Below are 16,390 nucleotides of genomic sequence, written 5' to 3'. Positions count from 1 at the left end.
AAGCAAAGATTCTAAGTATGAAAGAAAGGAAATATAAACGTAACATAGAAGAAGTTAAACAAAACCCCGTAGTCTCGAATTTGACTGGAAATATCAATATGAACTCACAAAGTATTTTATCTTTATATGTGTACATATGTTTGTATGTAAATGTGTGTGTGTGTGAGTGTGTGTGTGTGTGAGTGAGTGTGTGTGTGTGTGTGTGTGAATGTGTATTTCCTCAGCTCTGACCAATGAAACAGCCTAGAAACAATGACCACTTGCAGTGAATGCACATCTCTAGTGCCTGGGTTATGGTCCTGAAACACCATTCTCATTAAAAGAAACCAGGGATTCTTGAAGAGATGGTTGAATCCAGGTGTAGGCAGAAAATGTACAAGACAGGCCTGGATCACCTTAACACACCAGATAACACAGAAGCTAAGGTCACGTCAGAAGGACCTAGGAGCCAACATGAAGAAGCTCCCACTGGTCAAAGATGGGACAATCTGAGTCTTAATAAGTATATTTAATTCCATGATCATACCAATTTAAAAAAACCATTGGTCACCTTCTGAGAATGACAGGAAACCAATTCTCGAAAACTGGGTAAATCAAAGGAAAGAACTGAGCATTTACCTTGTTTTTTCTACGTGACCTGTACCGCTATGTAATCAAATAACAGATTGAAGGGAAGTCTACCTTTATAAAATTATTCCAGCTAATAAAGTAAAGCAAAATGGTAGAATTAGAATATCACTATTCTGCAATCTCCAATGAATTAATAGGTCTAGACATTGAGGATCAACAGCTTCTAAAGGCAAAAAAAAGAGTAGAGAAAACAGACGTTGTGTGCCTTCCAATAAAAGGATACAACAGCACCTGTAATCTGGCCAAAGGGATCAAACCTGAGTCTTATCAATCCTCTGGACTCAGATGCAGGAAATAGAGGGCAAAGGAATAACTTGAAATGTACCTGGGGGGCTGTGCATCTTTCTTGTTAATAAGACTGTGGAAACTCTACAGATCAAACAGCCCCCCCCCAAAATTATTCTTTTAAATAATTAAAATGAGGGACGATGTTAAGGAAATCTGTAGATTAAAAGAGACTTAAAAGATACAAGTTTTTAAAAAAATGGGTGAGACTAAACTACAGTGTATCAGGCTGCTCACCTGGGTGATAAAACCATAAAGGGATGCAAGGAGGTGATTACTATAAAGGTCAGGATGGCATTTACTTTTGGAGGAAGGAAGGGTAATGTGATTAGGGAGTGTATGTGAAGGCACTTTTGGGGTAGCTGGCAAAGTTCTATTTCTTGACCTGACTGATGGTTATATGAGTGTTTGCCTTATAATAATTCACTAAGGTGTGCATTTGTTATAAGTGTGTTTTTTTGTTGTTGTTATTTGTGTTTTATTTTACAATAAAAAAGTTTAAAGAAAAGTGTTAAGAAAATCTAACATTTTCTCACATCATATAAATAAATAAACTCAAAATAGTAAAGGATGTAAGAGTGGAAACCATAAAACTCCTAGAAGAAAACATAGGCACTCTTTGACATAAATCAAAGCAATATTTTTTTGGATCTGTCTCCTAAGGCAAATGAAACAAAAGCAAAAAAATAAACAAATGGGGTCTAATTAAACTTAAAAGCTTTTACACAGCAAAGGAAACCATCTGCAAAACGAAAAGACAACCTACTGGATGGGAGAAAATATTTGCAAATGATGTGACCTATAAAGGGTTAATATCCAAATATGCAAACTGTTCATATAACTCAATATCAAAAAACCAAACAACCCAATAGAAAAATGGGCAGAAGACCTGAATAGACATTCGTCTGAAGGAGACATACAGATGGCCAATAGGCACATGAAAAGAAGCTCGATATCGCTAATCATCAGAGAAATGCGAATCAAAACCACAATGAGATATCACCTCACACCTGTCAGAATGGCCATCATCAAAGAGACCACAAATACCAAATGTTGGCAAGGATGTAGCGAAAAGGAAACCCTCGTGCACTGTTATGGGAAAGTAAGTTGGTGCAGCCACTATGGAAAACAGTTATGGAGGTTCCTCAAAAAACTAAAAACATAACTACCATATGATGCAGCAATTCCACTCCTGGGTATATATCCAAAGAAATTGAAAACATTAATTCAAAAAGATACAAGCACCCCAATGTTAATAGCAGCATCATTTACAGTAGCCAAGACATGGAAGCAACCTAAGTGCTCATCGACAGACCAATTGATAAACAAGTGGTATATTAGCCATAAAAAAAGAAATTTTACCATTTGCAACAACATGGATGAACTGGAGGGTATTATGCTTAGTGAAATAAGTCAGACAGAGAAAGACAAATATTGTATGTTATCACTTACATGTGGAATCTAATAACACAAATGAATACATCAAAACATAAACAGACTCACAGATATAGAGAACTAACTAGTGGTTACCACTGGGGAGAGGGAAGGGGGAAGGGGCAAGACGAAGGGAGGGAGTTAAGAGGTACAAACTACTATGTACAAAATAAATAAGCTACAAGGATATATCATACAGCACAGGGAATATAGCTAATATTTTATAATAACTTTAAATGAAATATAATCTATAAAAATATTGAATCACTATGTTGTACATCTGAAACTAACATAATATTATAAATCAACTATACTTCAATTAAGAAAAAAAATAAAGTAACGTTTTCTTTTTTTTTTTTTTTTTTAAGTTATAAAAAAAAGAATCGGGAATAAAGACACAGACCTACTAGAGAATGGACTTGAGGATATGGGGAGGGGGAAGGGTAAGCTGTGACAAAGTGAGAGAGTGGCATGGACATATATACACTACCAAAGGTAAAATAGATAGCTAGTGGGAAGCAGCTGCATAGCACAGGGAGATCAGCTCGGGGCTTTGTGACCACCTAGAGGGGTGGGATAGGGAGGGTGGGAGGGAGGGAGGGAGATGCAAGAGGGAAGAGATATGGGAACATATGTATATGTATAACTGATTCACTTTGTTATAAAGCAGAAACTAACACACCATTGTAAAGCAATTATACTCCAATAAAGATGTTAAAAAAAAAAAAGAATATGTGTTTCCAGATGTGCTTTAAAATAGTATCTGCTAGCTTTCAAATTAAAAATCCAATTGGAGTCTTCATCTGAATTGCATGGAACCACAATTTTAATTGCAGTCTTTACCATGTGGACTTTACTGACCAGAAACATTGAATGGATTTCAATTATTAAATTTAAAAAATGTCACTAAGTTAAAAAAAAAAAAAAGAATCTAGGCAAGTCAGCACAATAAGAGCCAACTGATGGAAAACCCAGCAAGGCAATAGAGGAGGGGAAGGGGCCAAGCAGCCAATCAGCTGGGAGCCAGTATCTTTTGAAGGACTTCTGTTTCAATGAACTGCTCACAGTGACAGTAAATGATTTCATCTATACTGTTTTAATGAAAATTTGCCTTATAACACTTCAAATCATTTTTTAAAGCTTATAGCAAATCAAGTACTCCAAAATATCTCAAAGGTGCTCTTAATTCAAAATGACCTCTAGGATGCCTAACTGGAATTGCAAAGAGCTGTTGGGTGTTGATTTCTCACAGACATAAGATTAATCACTAGACTCAGAGTTGTAGCATTCAGCATACCAACCTAGGGCAGCTTTGAGTTCCCAGAATTAGACAAGAAACTTATACCCCTTACTCCCATACTCAGCTCCAGACTCAAGTTATTAGCAATAGTCGATTAAAAAACAAATGAACAAAACAATTTTCCCCAAACATTAAGCATCCTAAAGTCTAAGGGAACTACCCCACGCAAGATGTTATTACAACTTTAGCAACATGAATTCAGGACCAAGAGAAGAAACACAGGCTCCCGATGCCTGCACTGCATTTTGGAACAGCGTCTCCACTGCATCCCTGGCATTAGAGTCACCAGATGAGAAGCACACCTAGCCCTGCTTCTACTAAGGCCAATTCCCAGCTGCCCAAGCATTCTGCAGGGTGCAGTCTCTGCACAATGACCATCAGGAAGTTTTCCCAGCTTTCACTAAATTTGCCTCACACAAAGATTCTATAACCTGAGGACACATTTGCCATCACTCAGATTGGCACTCTTCTGTACAAGCCAATAATGAAAGACACGTTCCTCTGGGTTATTAAAATTGTCCAACTTCTTCCCAATATGAAAAAGGAGATAAATGTTATCTTCTCAATTTGGGAAGTGCAGCTCCATTGACCTTGAACTTCCACATCCTTACTTTGAGATACATTTGTGAATCACATCTGAAATAAACACAGGACTTTTAGTACAATCTGCAGAGGGCAACGGTCTGTGAATAACAGACCCTAAGTGCCTGGATGTGGCCCCGCAGACTCAGTCTTAATCTGAACCTCGCAAAGGAGACTGTGGTGGCTTGTTGAAGGTCACCAGGTGAGTCAGTGTCAGCTGGGCACGCTCTCAAGGTTCTTCTTTCTACTACTAAAAACACCAGAATGTCAATTATATCTCAACCTAACAATGTGAACAATAAAATGAGACATAAACTATGAGGTAGACTCTGACTGGTTGTAAAGATAACAGCTTTTGAGAGCTTACAGAAAATGAGGGAGTTTTTAGCAGTTTTGTTGAGGGGTAATATCCTGTAGCAGTTCAGAGCACAGGTATGGGATGAAGCTGAGCTGCCAGGGTGTGACTCCCAGCTCAGCCAGGCAGCTATGGCAGGTTATTTAACCTCCCCAAGCCTCAGTCCCTCATCTGCAAATGCAGATTAACAACAATACCTTTCTCACAGATCTGTTAGGAAGATGAATTTAATAATGTGTATAAAGCATTTAGCACAGTGCCCGGCCCATCGTTAAGTACTCAAAAAGTGTTTGTCATGATAAGTGTCATTGGGGGTGTAAACATTTCCATAAACATAAAGAACTCTATTTGATGAACATCTTCTGGGTTTCAAGGCAGCATGCTGTCTCCAAAGTAAATACTGCTATTTTTATAAACCCACAACATTAAAAAGTCACTACTAGTAGTAATTAAGTTCATATATGTGATTAACACCTTCCACATCTTTGCTTTGTTTTTCTCCCAACTACTCATCATGGGTAGATAATTTTAATTCCAATAAAACCTGGGATTATTATTATCAGTAATAGTGATGGCTCAGCTAGACAGCTTCTAGAGCATGGGAGCCTGGGGCTGGTGCAGATATTATTTATCTGCCCAATAATCATGCCTCTCTCCCTTGTTCCCATTGGTACAGCCAACCTCCCAAAGTAGAAGTTTTCCCTTAATGTCCACTACTTACTTTCACAGCTTCCCTTGCAGCTGTGACTCAGTTCTGATCAGTGAGGCCTGAGGAGACTTCAGGAAAGATTTATCCTCTGATGAAAAGAGATGGACAGGGAGGGGGAAGGGTAAGGTGGGACAAAGTGAGAGAGTGGCATGAAAATATATACACTACCAAATGTAAAATAGATAGCTAGTGGGAAGCAGCCGCATAGCACAGGGAGATCAGCTCAGTGCTTTGTGACCACCTAGAGGGGTGGGATAGGGAGGATGGGAGGGAGATGCAAGGGGGAGGGGATATGGGGATATATGTATATGTATAGCTGATTCACTTTGTTATACAGCAGAAACTAACACATCATTTTAAAGCAATTATACTCCAATAAAGATGTTAAAAAAAAAAAAAAGAGATGGACATTACAAGAGAACAGATTTATTGCTGCCCTCTCTACCCACCGCTCTCCCCAGATCCACAAGCTCCTCCTGTCTTTGAATGAGTTTGGAGAAGCCTGTGATACCGATCGCAGAAGAAACTATTTTCTGTCTATGAGGTGGCAAGTCTGCAGAAAAAAAAAAGGTAACATATTAAGGATGGGAGAAGAGAAGGATGGAAAGAACTTGGTCCCTGATGATATTGTTTGAGGCACTGATTCAACTCTGGATTGGATCAACCCCAGACTACCCTTCATGTAAGATAATTTAATGTCTTTACTGTTCAAACCACTGGTAGCTGGGCATTCTCTTACCTGCAGCCTAAAGCATCCTAACTGTTATGGGCTGAACTGTGTCCCCCCCCCCCCTCCCAAGAGAATTCATATGTTGAAGTCCTCACCTCCAGTAACTCAAAATGGGACTGTATTTGGAGATAGGGTCTTTAAAAAGGTGATTCAACTACAGTGAGGCTTTTGGAATCTTAGTTCCTGAATCAGGCCAACACAGTGAAAGTGCCCAGTCCTAACTACTGGACTGCCAGGGAATTCCCCGTAATACCGTTTACAAAAGAGATTGTTATAGATAGAATTCTGCCCCCTCCCCCTCAAATTCATATGCTGAAGCCCTAATCCCCAGTGTGACTAGAGATAGGGCCTTTTAAAAGGTAATTAAGGTTAAATGAGGTCAAAAGGGTGGGGCCCTAATCTAATATGACTGCTGTCCTCATAAAAAGAAAGAGAGAGAGATACCACAGATGCATGCACACAGAGAAAAGACCATGTGAGGAAACAGTGAGAAGGTGACTGTGTGCAAACCTAGGAGAGAAGCCTCAGGAGAAACCACACCTGTCAACACCTTGATCTTGGCCTTCCAGCCTCCAGAACTGTGAGAAATAAATTTCTATTGTTTAAGCCACCCAGTCTGTAGTATGTTGTTATGGCAGCCCTAGCAAACTGTTACAGTGATCTGGTATACTATCTGTTATCATGAATATACAAATACTAGGGCAACCATAAAAGGAAACAGAACTTAGAAAAGACTGACTGAAGGGTAAAATTTGGGGTGGACATGCTTGTAGGGAACTCAGAGACCAGGTATGCACCAGGAAGACTGTGGTGATTCATTCTCTGCCCTGTGGTTTGTCTCTGCAAGTCACTTCCTAACCTCCTCCACCTGCCCCTTTTCCCGAATTGTGAGGCTAGAAGGCCCCTCGTGTGCTGGATTTGGGAGCAGCAAACCTGGAGGATCGCTGGCTAGAGAGGAAGGCTGAGGCAAGACTCAAATCAGTCCATTTTTATACTTGTGGGTCCCTGGTCATATATTTACACCTAGAGGGAAAAAATAGTGGTTCTGCTAAAATTAGGACTATGTATCATCAGTAGCAGACCATTATTATTCAATAATTTTCAAGGTCCCTATTAGAATGAGAAATTGAAAACTGACCAGAATTCAGAAGTAGGGAAGAAAGTCTCAAGTACTTACACAACTCAAAATGCAAAAAAAAGCAAAAGAAGGAGGAGGAAGAAGAGGAGGAAGAGGAAGTAGAGGAGAAAAGGGGAGGAGGGGGAAAAGAGGGAGGGGGAGGGGGAAGAGAGGAAAGGGGAGGAGGAGGAGGGGGGAGGAGGAGGAAGTGACAGCAAGACAGCTTCAAAGAAAGCAGTCTATTCTCCATTTTCCTATCACCCACCAGTTCAACATGAGAGGGGCACTCTCAGAACAGGATAGCTTCCTGGAGGTGCCAGGACCTCAGGACAGGGGAGTAGGCCCAGGGAAGGGAAAACAGGCTACTTGGCAACTCAAGAGTCTTGGGCCTGGGCCTCCTCCCAACAGATGCCACTCCTAGAAGAAGGCGCCCATCCCATGTCAGTGATCTACAAAGCGATGTGAGGTGTCCTCAAGTCAGCAGCACACTAAAGGATGAGGTCAGCATTGCCAGTGATTCGAAATCTAGATTGTGAACAAATGAACACTGAGCAGACTCCCTGGTGTCTCTGCTTCGTGGCTTTCAATTCCTGGATCTATTTGTGGGATGCCACTACTGGTTTTGGTTGTTATTTTTTGTTCTTGACCTGGTTGTTGGTCAACGTTTTTTAACCCAGTGAGGATCTACTTGAAAAACCACTTTGTTATTTCCTAGGACGGGTACACAGGTGTTCATGTTGTGCACGTTCATGTTAATCTTCTTTAAGCTTTAAAGTCACCTCTGTACTTTCAAGAGATTTGCACTTTTCCACTGCCAAAAAAAAAAAAAGGAGGCGGGGAAACACCTACAGATACTTGCTGCCTGAATAATCTTTACAGAACAAGACTTTACAACTGGTCTCCCAGGCTAGGGGTTTTCAGTTCGCTGTGCATCAGTCACCAGGGGCGGGGAGAGAATTGCTAGAAATGCAGATTCCCTGGCCCGGCCTTGGTGATGCCACAGTAGGTGGAACTATGGCCCCAGATGAGCTCTGAAATATAGCACGTTGGACAAGTTCAAAATTTCATTTGGGAGATCACCTCTGTGGCTCCCCAGATAATTGCATTCTCAAACCACAGGGCAGGAACCCAGGGCAGGGACCCGGGAGGCTCCTTATCGACACAGAGTCTCTCCTTGGCAAAAAGAGCGGCCGTTCTTTCAAGAACCTTCAGGTGTTCCAGGCCATAAAAGCAAAGGAGCAAAATGGCTACGTATGTGCAACACAGAGGCCATCACCAGATGCTTGGGGAGGGAGGGCTGAGCTCATCACCTCTCCCAGGTACACTCTGTGAGTCACCGGGGGCCTATCTCTGCACCAAGGCAGAAAGAATTCCATCATTAAGTCTAGACTGCTCTGCCCTTCCAGGGCGGTGATAGTATTGAATCAAACACCAGCCACTTCCCAGAAAACTACCTCATCTTTTTAAAGAGAGAAGAAAGGGAGAAAAAGGGAGTTGTTTCCCAATCACAGAGGGGTGGAATCAGGTGTTGGACTTCTTTCTTAAAGGTCTGAGTCATCAAAGATTGTTTTGAACTTTGCAACCTCTGGCCACCATTGTACCTGCAGTTTTTCTCAGAAGACGGTGGCATTCCCGTAGAACTCCCTACTCCAACATGTTCTGTAGAACACGTTGCATCTACATGTATGTGAGAGCCTGAGCACAACTCAAGAGGCCGAGACGGGAAAGGATGAGGACAGTGAGGACCCCTCCAGGACACACCACAGCCCCTGTCTCCCTCACTTTGGTTGACAGTCATGTTATAAGGAACTCATTTTTTGAAATAAATAAAATAACAGCCGGGAGTGGAGAAGGCTTGAACTAAATGAATTTGGCTTGAAGGAATAAGAGCCAGGCTTAGAGAGGGTATTGGCCAGGTGGGCTGGTTCTTCCTTTTTGGCTCCTTTCAAATATTCATGAGTGTCCTGTGCGCCCTGCAGAGTGCTCTGTTCCCAGAAGAGCTTGCCCCAGTGGACAACCTTGAAGATAGTGTCCCTGCCCTCTGCCTCTCGGAACTCTCACAACTTCCCTTGAGGACATGCCAGCCCGAGTCCCTCTGCAACACCATGGGCAGCTGAGACATAGCTTCCTGTCTGGCTTGCAAAACCTGGTTTCATATCCATTACCTGTTTTAAATAAGGGCCTCCATAGGCTAAAGGCCAACACACTGCTCACAAATGAACTGTAACAGGCCTTTTAAAAGCTTCTCTCATGCATAGGGAGGGTTACTGGATGCCATGGCTCTTCTGCTCAGACACATAAAACCCAGATGCCCTGCTCTGCCTCATTTCTCTTTAGCAGCTGCAGCAGCGGCGGCAGCAGCAAGATTACCCTATATAATCACATGACCCTGCAGCTGGGAATAACTGAAATTGCGCTACATGCACCCCCTTCTCTGGGCTTCTCTGGCATCGTCAGAGGCAAAAAAAGGAAAGTTCATGCTAAAAGCACATGTGGTAATAGTCACCACTCTCCCTCTCTGCTCCACTATGGCCCAGTACAAACACCATCGTCTTGAAATGAGAGCAATTTGGCCAATCCAACAAAGTAGACCACTTGCTTCTGCACAGTGGACACCAGGAAAGGAATATCCTGCCTTAATCCACACAACAAGCCTATGATAGAAATACTACCCCACTTTTTAGGAAAAGCAATAGGCTCAGAGAGCTGAAGTAGCTTATCCCAAGTCACACAGCTAGTGGAGGCTGAGATATGAACAGCTGATTCCAACAGTGTCATGTGACCCAACCACTTTTTGACTAAACTAAAAGTCATCTTCATTCCCAATGTTTAAGGAAATGACAACAAGTGGAATTTTGGACTTAATTCCATTCTCTGTTATTAAAGAAACAAACCCCAATGTGCTTATAAGTCAGCTTGGGTTGTTCCAGGGGAGGCCCATTCCTGTGACCTCCCACCCATTTTTTGTTTCTTTTTTGGCGGGGGAGGTGGCTGCATGCCTAGCCCCTGGTCACCTTGAGTGAAATATCAACATGTTGGTCAATCACCCCTCTTGTTCTATATAAAAAAGCACAATCCGGGAATTCCCTGGCAGTCCAGTGGTTAGGACTCCAAGCTTTCACAGCCGAGGGCCCGGGTTCCATCCCTGGCTGGGGAACTAAGATCCCACAAGCCGCGTGGGCGGCCAAAAAAACCTCCACAATCCTGGGAAAACAAACTTGCTGACGCCCATCCAGCTTTGCAGCTGGCTCTGAATCTTTGCTACCTCGGTTCTGAACCATAAACACTTGCTTCTAGAGAAAAAGCAACCTATCCCTAAAAGGATGGGTGGATGTTATTTGATTATTTTGGAGCATGTGACATTTTAAAACAAATTTCTCAGGTAACTTCCATGCTTGACATGCAAGGCCAAGAAAACCAAATCTTATGGAATCAGGTTTATTGCAATGATACCACTGGTGATTTGAAACAGACATCAGATGAAAGACGCTTATTTCAACTTCTTATTATTGAGAAATAAAAAATATTTTGAAAATGGTTCATCTACTGTTCTAAGGAATTGCCATTACTTTCCTTTGTGAAACTCAGAAGAATTCTGAACCCATCTTTGCCAGTACCTATTTATCTTCAGGGATTCGTTCTTACCAGCAAACATTTTTGTGCAAGTCACCAGTCCTCTTGGATCCCAGGCCTCGGTGCAAACATGAGAGGGTTGCACAGTGCCACGTACACGGTAGGAGCTCAATAAATGCCCGCTGCGTGAATGAATGGTGCCCCTGCAAGCTGGACAGAGGGGATGCGCCTCCAAACTTGTATAACGGCCACTGTTGTAGTCTAAGACTCATGGGCCAAATGGTGCCTCTCACATTCTAGAATTATCTACCTCCCACTTGTAGCTCACTTCCTTTTCTTAAGGCCAAAATGTAGAATGCGAACTGATGTTCACTGGTTACTACTTGACCTCGTTTACATATTGCAACAAGGTTCACTGTTTTTTTTTTTTTTTACCCTCAATGAACCATCTGTTTTTAGCTATTGGGAAGCCCCACTGATGTACAAAAGTCTAGAAACTGCAGTTGGCTCAGACCCCAGGGCCAAAGTCATCAAAACCAGAGATGGGGGAGCAGGAAGTAAACTGCTTCTCACAGGGAAACATGAAGGTTGGGGTGTTAAAAGCTCCTTTTCGGTGTTTGTTGAATGCTTACTCTGTGCATTTGGTATTAAATGCAGGATGTGGGCAGCGTGGAGGAGAGTTGAGGTGACAAAAGTTTATCTGGCACCACACGGTGCCTTCTCTTAAACTCTGCAGCAGAGCTGATTATCTCTGTGAATGCCAAACTGAGGAAAACTGTCCCATTTTTGTACAGGTTGGCCCCTGTGCATGTCCCCAGTGCCCGAGTCAGTGCCCATGGTACTGGGGTTGCACTAACGCTCCCTTCTCCCTCCGTGAGAAAACAGGTGGCCTTTATTTGTTATCACCCACCCTCCCCTGCCTCCTGGAGGTCATCCCATGGTCAACCCCTCAATTTGTACCAGGCAAGAATGGAGGGGGTGGAGAATGGACTCTTCTGCATGGTGTGGAAGCAAAGCTCAATTCTGATTGAGGACGAAAGAAATCTCCAAGAAGGAAATGTGTTCATTCCAAGGGGCTGATCCAAGCAGACAAGGATTCATTGAATCCATTAACTATGAGGTCTCGCGAGTGCCCGGCACTGTGGCAGCCTCAGCTTCAAGGATCAGCTACCTGAAGTTCCCCAAGTCATAAACCACCTAGAAATCCCCTCCTCCCCCAAACAGCATTTCCTAATGAGTACTGTTTGGATGCAATCATTTCTCTCCACACACCCTTTCCTCCAATTTCAACAGAATAAAAAATTGCAGAGAACAGTCCTCATAAAATAGTCTGCTCCTGGCACTTGCATTGTGCATGCTCACCCTCAGTTTCTGCCGTTCTGTTGGACTCCCAGAACAGCCTGTCTGCAACACTCACGACACAGATGAAGACTATATGCAGCAATATAGTCAGAAACAGAAAATTAAGAGGCAACAAAGATAAGCAGATTTTCCAGCTCATGCCACCCCTTTTCTCATTGAATTTAAACACATTAGAACAAAAGGCACTACAGATTCAAGTCTCTCTTAAAGAAAAAATTTTAAAGGAGCATCTGTGCAGGATCACTACATTTTGGGGGGAACTTTCTTATATTCAATAACTTATTAACGATTCTTAAATTAGCAGATACTCTAGATGGATATAATGGCTTAGAAGACCTATATCTGTTAATGCAAAGACCTTAATACCAAACATTCAATATCTAAGGTGTATCATATTTTACAGGGAGGTAGATGGTAGTCCACTTCCCTAAACTTTATTTACTCAAATTACAGGTTAAAAACTCAAAAGCTGAGCAAGAAGTGGCAGAGACAAGCAACGTATATGAAGGGGAACTGGCATCCCCCGCCCCAAAACTCTACGAAAAAGCCAATTGTGTTACCAGCTAGATAGAATATTAACAATAACTTGCTTAACTCCCCATGACAGATCTAATTAGAAGGTGGCAATAATTGTTTCCAGGTGTTTAATTAAGTGTGATAATTATTTCTTTACTTAAAGACAGATGGAGTCATATGTTTACATTTCAAAGCATAATGTTTCCTTAGTTAAAACACTGTGGAAACACTTTTGTGTAACACAGGATTCAAACCAGGATAAAAATATCTGCTGTGATAAGCGGCACTTAAAGTGATTTATCAGCTCTAACTATCATATCAGCTCTAACATTCACAATGGCAACTTAAAGCCTGCTCTGTTCTGGTTATTTCCTTTAACCACATAGTTTTGTTTTCCTTATGCCTCAATGAATAATTTCTACTCAACAGGTCATTTCCCTACCAGCATCTCCTAAATGAATTCTTATTAAGAAGGTGGGGAAATTTTATGGGTATCTCTACTTTCACAGCAAGAACATAGCAAGAATAAACTGAGATACAGAAGAATTCAGAGACTATTATAATTGGATGGGACCTCAGCAACCAGGGAATCATTTTATTGATGGATTAAAGTACTGTACTGCTATCAATTAAATCTGTTTTTTAGGGCAGAAATACACCCTACATTGAGATAGTATTGACCCCCAATAAAAATAATTTATGGAAGGATGGAATTATCAGTCTTAAGTAACTCCAGGATTTCTTTGTTTCAACACTGAGCACTCAACTACTGTCTCCCTCCTCCCATGATTCTCTCAGGGTACCTAGGGCTTCTTCCTACCTAGGGCTGTGTTTTATCAGTTGGCTTTAGCAATAGGGTGTCACTGAATCAATAAACATCTTTTAGGCGCCCAAGCCCGGTTGGTCAGCGTGGTCTTGAACGTGCCTATCAGCCGCCCTGGGTCCGAGGGCGCTCATCAAGTGTTCTTGCATCAGGTTTTGAAGGCTGAGAGTCAAGAGGGCGCGCAAAGACACGGACGGACACACACACACACAAACACACACACAAACTTTCTTCCTCAAAGGAAGTCTCCAACGAAGGATCTCAAGGCAAAACTCTAGTCCCTGCCCATTTTACAATGCAGGGTTGGATTACAATCTCAGGCTAGCATCTCGGTCTGCAATCTGGGGCATCCTGATAACCGGGCCAGTCCTTTCGACAGCAGGAGTTGTTACCAGGAGGGCGTGACACGTAGTGGGGGCCGCGTCTGCAGAAGGAAGCAAGGAATAGGGATGGGGCTCAGGGCAGGAGGTGGAAGTTAAGGGGTCAGCCCAAGTCGGTAAGGGCCCCGAGCTGGAGGTCTCAGGTTGTCTCTGCGCTGCAGGAACTGGGTAAAACTCTGGGGAGTTTTCGGAGCTGTGCGCGTCTGCACACACACGCATACACACACACTCGCTCACACGCACTCACACCCACTCCCACCCACTCCAGAGACTCTCGGTGAGCTGAAAGCGCGCCCCCAGGAGCAGCCCTCAGCCCAGCAGCCGGGGAAGCCCTGCGAGGGTGTGTGCGGGACCGGCGCTCCCGGGAGGCACTTACTCGGAAGAGGGGGCCCGGTGGCGCCGGGACGCCAAGAGGCGAGCTGGGCGATCTGACGGCGCGGAGCTGCCGAGGCGCTTGAACGCTCGCGGGCTCCCGCTGACTCACGAGCAGAGCGCGGGCCAGAGACGGCGGGAGAAAGGGAGCTAGGGGCAAGGCAAAAGAAACGAGGGGCGGGGATAGGAGGAGGAGCCGGGGGCGGGGCTGAAGGTGGAGTTAGGGGGCTGGGGGCGGAGCCGGCCAAGGAGGAGGAGCCGGGAGGTCGGGGGCGGAGCGTGCGGAGGAGGAGGAGCGCGGAGCAGCCGGGGAGGCAAGGTAGAGGAGGAGCGGCGGGGCTAGGAGGAGGATCTAGCGGGTCAAGGCGGGGAGGGGAGGAGAACCCCGGCGGCCGTGACTAGGCAGACTGGGCCTGGCGTTGGGGGTCAGGAGTGGCCAGGGCTCCGGAGAACGCAGAGGAGAGCTGGACAGCGACCTAGGAGCTGCAAGGCAAGATTTTTGGGCGCGAGGAGCCGGGACAGGCTTGGGAGATATGCAAGGAAGACGTTACCTTTCGGGTCTCTCAGTTTCTTCACCTGTGAAAATGAGATACCAACCTCGTAGTGAGTTGAGTCGGTTAAGTGAGCTCATGCCTGGCACCTAACAAGTACGCATGAATTTTATCATCTGTTATCTGTTGCCGTTATCATCATCATCATCATTTTCCATATAAGCCCCTAAATCCCGCCTGCTCTTAACTTTTTGTGTGTGTGTGTTTCAGCCTCTACTGGCCTCAAGTCTACCTGGCGATACCTGACGCTGTAGCGATTCCTAGTTTCCATTCGCGGGGGGTGCAGGGCTCCCTCTCAAAGTTAAAAGGCTCATTGGCTCCCGGGAAGCCAGTCTGGTCTGAGGCACCCCCCGTGGACTTCAATGACTGCCCCTGCCCACGGAGCCGAAGGCTGGCTATTCATTGGAATGGGACCGAATCTGGGCCTTCCTTCTGGTGAAGAGCCCTGACTCGGGGTAGCCATTCTCAAGGGCGAAGGTGCTGGAACTTCGTAGGAGTGTGATGAATCCGTCCTCCATTAAGCACCTACTATATGGTAGTTCTGTGCAGAGAGCTGGGAATATGAATAATACTAGCAAAACTTAATATATGCAGGTCACTTGTAATCCTCACAACAACTTATAAATGTAGATCCTGTAGCTACCTTAAGTTTTACAAAGGAAAAGGGAGGCATAGTTAAGTAAAATACCCTACCCAAAGTTACACATTTAGGAAGTGGCAGAGCATGGTTGGGACACAGGAAAGTAAACACTTGATAGGTGAAATAGACTAAAATCACAACACATTTGGGTTTAATGCCCAAAATAGGAATATACAGAAGATGTATACAGAAGACGTAAACATCTCTTAAACATTCAGAGATGTTTAAGACACTGTCTTGTGGTTATAGCTATGGGGAGGGGAGTGTCAGGAAGATTTTTCTGAAGGAGGTGATGTCTAAGCTCAATTTGGAAGAAGAAATGGGAGCTTCACAGCACCTATAGGTGGAGAAAGGGCACAGTAAACATTTTTCAAGCATTCGGAAGGGTTAGGGAAGAAGTGGAGATTGGAATGAAGCTAGAACAATAGAAAAGGACCAAATCTAAGCGCTTTCTTCCAATAGGAGCTGAAGAACATTAATTTGACCCTTGGTTCGGAGAAAGTCAGAAGGATTTTAAGCATGGGAGACATGTCAAATGTTCTAGAAAGGTTAATCTGAAAACAGCATAGAGAATACCAGAGCCAGGAAATTTGGCTTATGGAGTTATTGAAATAAGTCAGGTTGGGATACAGTGGTAGGCAGAATAAGAACTCCAGGAAAGATGTCCACACCAGAATCCCCAGAACCTGTGAATATGTTACCTTACATGGCAAAAGGGACTTGGCAGGTGTGATTAAGGTTAAAGACAATGAGATGGGGAGATTATCCTGGATTATTTGGGTGTATCTAATCTAATCATATGCTTCCCCTAAAGTGGAGGAATGAGTCAAAGAGATTCAAAGCATGAGAAGGGCTTGACCTGGGTCAGGAGCCAAGGAGGGTGGGTGGTCTCTAGAAGCTGGGAATGGACCTCAGTCAACAACAACAACAACAAAATGGGAATCTCAGTTCTACCACCATAAGGAAATGGATCCTCCCTTGGAGCCTCCAGAAAGGAACTCAGCTCTACTGACACTTTGAATTTATCCTGG

The 16,390-nt window shown here is 43.7% G+C and overlaps 1 protein-coding gene across 1 annotated transcript in view; it reads right to left on the bottom strand.

The window, feature by feature from the left end:
• The window catches only part of TNFAIP8 (TNF alpha induced protein 8), a 122,513-nt gene extending 108,236 nt beyond the window's left edge, over positions 1 to 14,277 (bottom strand). The window contains exon 1 of the mRNA XM_068535760.1: positions 14,173 to 14,277. Coding sequence (XP_068391861.1) covers position 14,173 — 1 coding nt within the window. The 5' untranslated portion in view covers positions 14,174 to 14,277. The remainder of the gene's footprint in view (positions 1 to 14,172) is intronic.
• Positions 14,278 to 16,390: the final 2,113 nt, after the last annotated feature.

This window comes from Eschrichtius robustus, chromosome 2 (genome assembly GCF_028021215.1).
Source record: "Eschrichtius robustus isolate mEscRob2 chromosome 2, mEscRob2.pri, whole genome shotgun sequence".
Taxonomy (NCBI): Eukaryota; Metazoa; Chordata; class Mammalia; order Artiodactyla; family Eschrichtiidae; genus Eschrichtius; species Eschrichtius robustus.
This window is presented reverse-complemented; position numbering and strand designations above follow the sequence as displayed.